Source organism: Oncorhynchus mykiss, chromosome 6 (assembly GCF_057628025.1).
Source record: "Oncorhynchus mykiss isolate SJ-2025 chromosome 6, ASM5762802v1, whole genome shotgun sequence".
NCBI lineage: Eukaryota > Metazoa > Chordata > Actinopteri > Salmoniformes > Salmonidae > Oncorhynchus > Oncorhynchus mykiss.
Genome location: NC_143027.1, coordinates 27,195,593 through 27,205,995, shown reverse-complemented (window position 1 = coordinate 27,205,995; position 10,403 = coordinate 27,195,593). Strand labels below are relative to the sequence as shown.

The following is a 10,403-nucleotide window of genomic DNA, read 5'->3' as shown; positions in this document are numbered from 1 at the left end:
GGTGGGCACCCTATCACTAATGAGATGTCTGCTAAACCAATCTCAAGACTTTCACACAGACAGAAATGTCCTTGTCTGAAACTTCTTTCTTCATGTTATGGTGTTTTAACACCATCTACAGTGGGAGAATGTAACCTCGTCTCGATGACACTACCAACAATGTGTAAATTAACCTTGGCCTAGAGATAATTGTTTTCCCCCAGAACGCTTTGTAACAATTTGACTTACCAACCACAATTTGACTTACCACCCACCGTTAGAGGTGGCATGCCCCTAATGATTTATGAAAGGGTGGCCAGATCTAACAACTTTCAATTAATCACTAGTAAAACATGCTATTTCATGTTCCAGTTTTATCCTGATCAGTTACATGGGGGTAGGAATCCATACAAGGTACGTAAATGAAGGCCAAGACCCGCACAGTCAAATGCCACCCGTGTGGGGTAATGAGACTCATCAAGTGGCAGCTGCTTTCAACTGTCATTACCCCTAATACACAGCACAAAGAGACAAGACAATTTTGACTAAAATATTAGGTTTATTAAGATATTGTGTTTACAAAGACACAGATGAGTCGTTCTGCTATAGCATAATCTTGAGATGAGTGTGATGATCTTTGAAAAATATTTCTGTGGCAAAGGTTATCTTACAAATGTCCTTGTGTTCCATTAGTCATAACAGATCTATTGGCCACACTTTTCCCCAAGCAACTAAAGCTATCAGAGCAACCAGGGCATAAGGGCATCAGGAAATGCCTAATAAAAAATATGGCATTAGGACAATTCAAAAGCAACATGGAGGAACTGGTAAATATGTACTGAGCCAATATGTGAGTATGGCCCCAGGTGTCTGTTTCAATGCAGGTACACGTTCTTGCATGTCTAATACCAGGGTTAGAATTCAAGAGGCAGAGCTGCTTTATATGACCTATTCAACTGCCAAGAACAAAAAAGAATACACTACAAATCCCTCTATTTTTCTTCCACAGAAGTGAGGTTACACACAGGCCAATGTGACTTTGTTCTGTGACCACAGGAGGTATTGGTGGGAATTCATTAACATTTGAACCAATGGCATTTGACTGGGTGATCCCTGCTGTTTCAGACTAAGGATGGGTGGACTAATGCAGACTTCCTACATCCCATTCCTCATGTGTTTACGAATATGTTGTATACCTGCTCCAATAAGGAAAAGGGACAGTGTGGTTTTGTTTCATCACTTTACTTGGGTTCAAAATACCCACATAACCCTATAATTTAACATACACACACTTGCCATAACTATTCTTGACAGTCCACAGAAAACATCATCAGCTGAGCAAACTGTTTACAGGGCAAATGCAGATTCGGCTTATTTGGAAGTATCTATATTGGCCCCAACAGGATAAGTGATAAGAAAAGTAAACCCATGAATTGATACAGATTTCTGTTTCTGGGAGAATATGTGACTCTTGAAAAAGAATGTCAAACTCAACCCTGTAATCATATCTCATTGAATAACACAGAATGTGACCGCTTTCTCATCTGTGAATAATGAACAACTTATTAAATAGCTTTTTTACAGCATATGTTGTCTCATAAGTATTGTATAAGTGAGGAATTGATAGTGAGAGGAGTAAGGGGGAGGAATAGAATGCTTGAGAATCTGACATTTTTATTCTTGACTGTATTTGTGTGTTTGGTGAGTGAGTGAGTGAGTGAGTGAGTGAGTGAGTGAGTGAGTGACAGGGAGTGGAAACAGAATAGAAAAAGATACCAAATAAGAATCGATAAACAAATTAGAAATGGATACAGTATAGTTTTGTGACAGTTTTACTGCTTGGCTACAAATGGTCATTAACACACTATACATGTTTATTTTCATCTATTTGGAAGACACTTATCTATAGCACCCTGCAAAAAGTGAAAACAATAAGTTTAGGTGGATCTTTAATTTCATTAGTCAACCTTTAATATAAATATTTTCACATACAGATCTCAACCATTTCCCATTGGTAGTGATATAGATTTACAGGTATGGGTCACACAGTCTTACTTCAACATTGTCTGCTCATGTTTAAGAACATAAACACTTTCCCTTTGGGGTGTGGATAGCATTTACTAGACTGCTGTAAAACCAGGGCTGCAATTTAAGGTAGTAGAAAATGTGAGTGTACCACAAAATCAAATGTATTATTTTGTGAAAGATTCACTCTAAATCATAATGAAATAGATTGGGGAAAAGGAGAAAATGCTGACAGATATTGCTTTGATATATCTAAGGGCACCTACAGAAAAGAAAAAGAAAAAATATGAAATGCAATAAAATAAAAAAAAATGTATCTTCTGTAAAGCTACTGTAACATCTTTTGGCATTCTAACTTTTTTGTTGATAAAGATTAACCCTGCAGAAAGGAATACATAGAATGTACAAAACTTTATCTGGCTTATAAAAGCTCATCGCTAACTACCCAGTAAACAGAGAACGTTCTTCAGACATTGGATAAAAATTAAGCAGAGCCATACATACATTTAAATATATGTATCTGACAAAATTTGAATTATCCAAATTTATGACCTCAAATTATTAAAACATCCTAGAAATGTTCTGAGAATTATATATTTTTAAGAAAAGGCAGCCAGCTTACAAATGTTTAGAGAAAACATGGCATGATATTTGCAAATACTTACTGTATATGGCATACTGAACTTTATTTTACCTGCAAAAGGAAATATTGCACACATTCATGAATGAGTTAGTTTGGTCATATTGGATAATCATTCTTGTAACTGCCAAATGGAATGGCTGAAAATGTGTTTACAAGAGTAGATTAGAGGGTAAACAGATGGAATGATTTATTCCCATTTATATTATAAACCAATTATCCCACATTGCAATACAAGAGGCATATCAGGTACCATACACACCACGCAGGGCTAAACTACACACCAGATCTATTACTGTACACACAAAGACTCAGTGGACCTCAGTGAGAGAGCAAGGATATACAGTAGGATATTATTCCATGTGCTGCTGTCAGAGTACAGAGTGTATTCATTTACTGCCCCTTTTCTTTTGTTATATGGCCCTAGATGTATGGTTGCTGCATGGCACATTTTATTATCAAAGTCAGCCACTAGCACAGTAATATATTTGGCAGTAAACTTTGGTGGGTACAAAACATGTCTGTGACAGGTACTGTGCTTTAAATCACTAGTTTTCAATGTCAGTCCTTGTCAAAGTTTTGTTTCAATACAAATTCCATAACTTTATTCTGTCATGGGTCTGTTTACAAACAAACCAGTTATGAGGATTTTATTGACATGGTGTGATCTTAGCCAAGTCATTTGCCGGTGTAAAGATCACGATTCCTATCTATGAAGGAAATCATTAACACATGCTTTTGGAGAACTATCCCTTTAAACCCACATCAATATCATGAATGAACCATTGGAAGTGGTTAGCACTTGGCATCCCTTAACATGCATATTCCATGAGTCTCTGCATGAGGGAAGGAATTGCACAAAGGAGGGTTGAAAGGATAGCGAATTCTATAAAAACACAATTATAGCAGTAGCTATCCATGATCCAGGATTAACAGGAGTAAAATGTGAGAAAAGGACAATCTGAAAATCTCACATTATTCAAACATGACTTTGTGAGTGGAACCCAAGAGGAGTTGAAGGTCAATGTAAAAGTCCTTCAATTATAGTCGATTTTAAAGACTTTTGTGCTGCCATACAAGTTTGACTATCATGACAACACATTTGGCTACACTCTATAGCAGTGTACCTCAAACCTTTCAAGCAGGAACCCTCTTTATTTTGGCCAGAATTTCTGCGACCCCACACCTCATATCTTATGACAGCCTTAAAAATCGGTAAATTTCTATTTTTATATCAACAAATAACTTTCAATTAACTTCCATCTCTCTTATCAAAATTAAGAGAATCAATAAATACATTAACTCAATTCAATATTATTTTTCAAATTATCTTTCTCAAAAAATATATATCTATATTCCATTTAGCAGGTGCTTTTATCCAAAGCGACTTACATTCATGCGTGTATACATTTTGTCCTATAAATTAATCGTACATTTGTGTTGCATTTTTTTTTTTTTATCCCGCGACCACACCCCAACTTTGAATGTTACTGCTCTGTAGAGACCCAAATAATAAATTGCAATATTATGTTGGTGTTAAGCACACCTTTTACTCCAGTGCTTGCAGTGAAGAAGACCTTTGCACCGTCATAAAATCATCGACTTCCTCTAAGGTGTAAAAACACATACCTAATTGAAAACACTGTAAAATGACTGTTGGGGCACAGTGTTCTCTTACTTTCACTCCGTTTCTCTCCATTCCCACTGAAGAGGTCAACCATTGATTGCTAAGAAACAAAACATTAACATGTGAATCATTTGAACAACCCCTGTCAACCCTTGCTCCAGCAAAAATCTCAGCAAGACAACCTTCAATGCATGGTCAAGACAATGACAAGTTCTATACTTTCGCTCTCCCTATCTGAATGGGTTGGGACTATACATTCATGCTGATCGATCCTTTGCTCAAGATCGACCCCTTAGTGACCTCTGTGCTGACAATAGAGAGAGGGAAGCTCTCATAACTCTCTGGTGCCCCCCAGCAGCGGCAGCGGTATAGGGTAGATTTGAGCTCTTTCTGGAAGTTACTGTTGAGAAAGCCATAGATTATGGGGTTGACACAAGTAGAGGCCATGGCTGTGAGGTGGCAGGCAGAGAAGATGATGTCATGCTGGCAGGATGGGATGGCCTGGTGATTCCAGTCAAACACGGTGTTGAAGATGTTGAGCGGGAGCCAGCAGAGGGCAAACACTGCCACGATGGAGGCCAACATGGCATTGATCCTCTTTGACCCCTTGGCCTTCTTCTGGCGGTTGTCCCTGGTTCGCTCTACCATGTATTTTCTCCGTCTGAGACGCAGGAAGATGCGCAAGTAGCAGACCAGGATGAGGATGAGGGGAAGGCAGTACTGGAAGAGCAGCAGAAAGGTGGTGTAGGCCAGTCGTTTGTGCTCTGAGGGCCATCGCTCCATACAGATGAAGTGGTCAGTGAAGGGATTGAAGGGGAGGCTAATGTTCTGGAAAGGACTGTTGGTGAGAACGTTGAAGGAGAGGAAAGGCAGAGAGATGAAGCAGGCCACCATCCAGGTGATGGCTACAGCCAGGTAGGAGTGGCCCACAACAGGCTTCCATCCAGTGGGGTGGATGATGAGTTGGTGGCGCTCCATGGCTATGAGGACCAGGGAGAAGACAGAGACTGTGACAGAGATGCACTGGACAAAGGGTGTGACCTTACAGAGTGCCTCCCCCAAGATCCAGCGATCCATTAGGGTGTAGATGATGGTGACCGGCAGGCACACGATGCACATGAGGATGTCAGAAATTGACAGGTTGGCGATGAATATGTTGGTGACATTCCTCATCTCCTTCTGCCGTGTGATGACAAACACCAGGCAGATGTTACCGATAAGGCCCACCCCAATCAGTGCGCTGTAGGCAACTATCAGGAAGGTTGTGCCACTCATGGAGGTGGGGCACTCGTCTGTGTCGCCCCATGTCATCTCTTTCCACCAGGCGTGATGACTACTATTGTTCATATGGGACACCTCCATGATAGAAGTCAGAACTTATTTTGTAGACTGGGATCCAGAAGTATTAGTATGGTGTTTCCCTCCACTTCAATATGATATACTATCTAATATGTCTTTATTGTATGTTTGAGTTTGCTGGGGTTTTCATCATACCAGTATTCTTATTTATGGCTGGAACATTGATTGCAGTCTTTGTTTGCTGTCTGAAAGAGAAAACAACACTTATAAGATGACATCTTTCACTGAGCTGATTTCCCAAATGTGAATGCAGTTATTTAATAAACCCAGGATAAATAAAGGACTTGTCTTTGCAACCATGTTAACTGCACTGAAAATAGCTGGAAGCAGGAAAATACTCTACTTTAGGATCCACTTTAGGTAGTGTGTTTTTGATGTAAAACAATCTTGAAATGTAATGTAATCTTTGCTTTCTATAACATAGGTTCAATGGGTTCCACTTTGGTGCACACACAATATACTCTGAAATAAATTTAAAAATAAAGATAGTAAGTGACTAGATATGCCTATACATTTTAAATTGGTCAAAACAAAACTTAGCCTTGGCTATCACTGCAGTATTCATTAATCTTTGTTTAGGATCTTGAGACGCTTGTGTAAGCACTGAAATTCGATTTATTAGAGTAGACTATTGCAAACCAGAGGAGAATGAATGATGAGAGAGCTTCAAGAGGCGGTGACTGAAAAACATGCAAATGTATCCGCCTGTCTACTTGAGTACTAGCATTCATAACTAACGATGTATTAACACCATATCATCAAGCAAACAGCATGGATGAACGCTGAAATGTGTTACCATCAAAAGGCCTCATGATATCATTTTGACTCCCCATACCAAAGACAACCCGTTCCAGCACATTTCCATGACAATAACCATGTCAATGACATGCCATCCGAATTAAACATGAGAAGGTACTTAATGTCAAGGACAGAATCCTGCTGGGCCGCCGCCTCAACTGGGTAGCATACACAATGGATATATTTCTTCCTCTCTCACAATCCAAGAGCTAGATCTCCTGTGCGGAAAATTACTCCCCTTCTTTAGTCTGTGTCTGACTATGACCTCAAGCGTACCACAAAGATTGTGATAGCTTTGAGGAGTCATCAGTCAAAGGGTCAGCTGTCCTACAGCATAGGTACTGGTACAGTATCCATTGACATATGTATTTAACCAACTGCCACCTCCTGACTAATATGTGATGTGCAATACGACTGGACTCCAATTCCAAGGATGAAGAAAGACTTGAGGTGCAGGAAATAGGAAGGGGGAAAGGGGGAGTGGAGGTCAAGAGAAGGAAGCAGCACTGATTACTAGGATGTTTAGCCCAAGGCTACAACATCGCTCCTGAGAGCAATTGGATAGGATTAAATTAATATCTTGGGAACTAGCAATTCAGGATAAGATCAGCATTCCATTCCAAAGACAACCCATGTTCTTTAACTGCAACAATATCAATTTCACAGTCAAAGCACAGCAAACTCTTGAGTTGAGATGAAATAACACATGGTCATTATTATTATCCCCATCATCATTGACACTATTCTTATAGGGTGTAATTTCCCATTCACCCATTGTGCATAAATGCACCTTTGAGATGATAAATTCAATATTTCTCATGTTTTTGCATCTACCTTTGATGGACCACAACAGATTTATATTCAGTGAGTAATGAAGTGATCTTTTCTTCTAAATGAAGTAGCCTCCAGGTTCTTAGGATGATTATTATCACTTAGTTCAAGGCCCTATGTGATTATAAGCTAGATAGAGACAGGTCTCTGTCTAATCAAACTTGAATAAACCACTTCTGCCTGGGGCTTAACCAGGGTTGTTTCTAATGATTATGTTGACAGTCACACTGAGGATTCTGTGATGATATAGCCCTAATCAAAACATCATTACCAAATGGATGGTGGTTCATGTAGGATTCTTTATGTGTCTGAACTTTATGTACAAAACCCCAAGGCTCATTACATCAATGGTACAGATGATCTAATGTAGAGCTTGTGATCTAGAGGGAACAGTTTATCAAATAAACAAACAATGCAATTGAATGGGCTAATAAAAGTTAGGCATACAGTACATCTGGTCACAGAATGTGCTACAAGAATCAATATGACTGGAATCAATTCAATGATGTGCTAGAATCTAACATAGCATGCTGTTAATGCCCCAGAATCAGATTTAAACCCATTAGGCCTATACTGTACAAAACAACTTAACTGTTTCACACATGTTTATCTACATCATTAACTACTTATTAGCATACTTAGTCCTCTTTAGTATGTGAAACACAAGGCTTCCAAAACGTTAAGCAATTGGCAATATCCAAGACAGTTAAGACACTATAAAATGTATTATATGGACATATTGAGACACTTCCAGCAACAATGTATTGAATTTGCCACCACATGAAGCCATACATACAGTCCCTTAAATGTGTGTTGAAGCTTGAAATTGGCATTCTCTCAACTCTATGTTATTATATCCTGGCTATAGGTACCCAAAGAGATCTCATTGAACTAAAGCAAATATAGACAAGGGGTAATGAGGGGTGTCATGATACAAATTAAGTTTATCTTAACATGTGTGCAGAGTGAGTTAGCATAAATATACAGAGTTTATCCTCTCATTGAACATTGTTTTTGAAGCATTAGTTAGGGTTAGGGTTAGGGTTAAAAAGCAGTAGTTCAGAAATTAATGATCGTTGTCACAATGTTTCCTAATGTAATATAGCCCAACAAATATAATAGGCTATATTCTACATGGCATTATGGCAAAACAAAATATTAAAATCCTGTCTGTATAGCCTTAGCATATGTTTTTTCTATTATATCTAATAATTAGACCGAATGTGAGAATAAAAGAAAAGACGGATTCTTACCCGCTTCGCTCAACGTTTTTCTACATTTCACTGAGTTTTTCCTTGCCCCCCATTGACTATTCGAGAGCTAAGGTTCCGTCTCATCTACCAAATGATGCAGACGCACGAGGAACGCTCTTCCCCGCCTGAAACGATGAGCGACTCCCGCGGGTAGTTCGAGCCGCGGTGGTCATACAGGTCTTCCGTTCAAGCGAACAACCACATGACTAATGAGGCTAAAACAACGTTTCCTCTCTAGTAGCCTACTCCGGTCATTAAATGAATTATTAAGCCACAACTTATTGAGATCAACAAGTTCCCGTTTTGAACATTGAAGCCACAAACATTGTGACAGTATAATAAATCATCATACCAATTCAAGTGAAATCTGAATAGAGGAAAAATAAATTGGCTATTGCCTAATTTAGCAACCAATTAAATGCAACAAAGGGCTTCAACATCATATAGCCTATAATAGCTAGCGTAGCCTATCCCATGATAAATGCGCTTATTCCTTCAACTACACATCTGCTGCCCACAGCTGGAGAATACCATCTGAATCCCCAATTAAAGGTCCCTTACTTTGCCCATCCCTTCGTTTAATTATTCATTATTACACAATTACAACGCTATGAAAATAAATGTATAATTCATTGCCTATATTCTACGTTTGCCGTTATTTTCTCACCCTTTTCCGAACTTCACACTAAAGGTCAGGTCTGCTGGAGGAATCAATATTTGGAACCAAATCTCCACAGAAGAGATTTTATCAAGCATGCACAGGAAGGTAGGAGGTGGCTTGTCGGCATCAAGCATCAAACCTGTAGCATGCTTCCCTCTCGAAACAGTTCGCGCATATAACATTTTGTGACGTTTTTGTTCGTTTTCTTCTTGAAGCCAGTCAAAGTTCAGCAGCCGAAGTCTATTGCTGCGTTCAAATAGTAGTCGGAACTAGAAAACTCTGACTTTTTTGATTTGCTAAATCGTTGAATGAGGCAGCTTGATTAACTACAATCGAAAATGTCCCAGTTTTCTAGTTTCGACGAGCAAGTGAACTCGGCATCAATCATAAAGCCTGTAGCATGCTTCCCTCTCGATGATTGCTCGACAGAACTTCTCCTAGTAGAAGTTAAACTATTGCTAGTTTCATGTACTAGTCAGAACTCGGAAATGTACGACTTGCTAATTGGTTGTATTTATACACCTGCCGTGTTTTTATTGAACTAGGGATACCAGTTAAGAACAAATTCGTATTTACAATGACCGCCTACCCTGGCTAAATCCTAAACAGGATGACGCTGGGCCAATTGTGCGCCGCACTACAGTATGTCCCAATCCCGGCCGGTTGTGATACAGAGCCATTGACCGCTGGGCCACTCCGGAGCCGAACCAATTATCAAGTTGCGCATTTCTGAGTTTCCTAGTTCCAACTAGCACACGGCATATATACTGGATTCTTTAATTAAGTGTTTGACGTCATTCAACAATAGATTACTAGTTTTCATGCACATTCTTCCACTTGAGAAATACTGCACCAGTTAGCTAGACGTAAAATTGTGCACATAAGCCTTCCAAAAGGTTTGGTTCGGCTGGCGCCTAGCTGATCTCTGCAAGGAGAACCGAACGAGACCGCAAAGCCTACTACTTTAAAAGACCTTAGCTTGAAAAACGAGAAAAAGTGGCAATAGTTTGTCCATCTTGAGACCGTAATAAAATCAAGCTTTATTTATACAGCACATTTCAGACACAATGTGCTTCACATTCACATTTCACATAAAAACAATGAAAAAATAAACTAAAATATTTTGGCAGCAGACACTGAAAATATATGGTCTGAAGCTGTTTTTCAGGAGGCTAGTATACAGTATATACACAACAAAATGAAAGCATCTAGCAGCACCCACCTGTAGCA

At 39.2% G+C, this 10,403-nt stretch overlaps 1 protein-coding gene across 2 annotated transcripts; it reads right to left on the bottom strand.

Annotated features, from left to right (window-relative positions):
• Window positions 1-1,795: 1,795 nt before the first annotated feature.
• On the bottom strand, window positions 1,796-9,814 carry LOC110525630 (neuropeptide Y receptor type 1). Of its 2 annotated transcripts, none has more exons than XM_021605919.3 (2): window positions 9,180-9,814; window positions 1,796-5,815 (listed from the first exon to the last, which is right to left on the bottom strand). In XM_021605919.3, exon 2 carries the CDS (start codon window positions 5,631-5,633, stop codon window positions 4,521-4,523), a length of 1,113 nt encoding a protein of 370 aa, XP_021461594.1. In that variant the 5' UTR covers window positions 5,634-5,815; window positions 9,180-9,814; the 3' UTR covers window positions 1,796-4,520. The 2 variants fall into 2 exon arrangements, with proteins under 2 accessions (XP_021461594.1, XP_021461595.1); XM_021605920.3 differs by having other exon boundaries at window positions 8,513-9,436.
• Window positions 9,815-10,403: the final 589 nt, after the last annotated feature.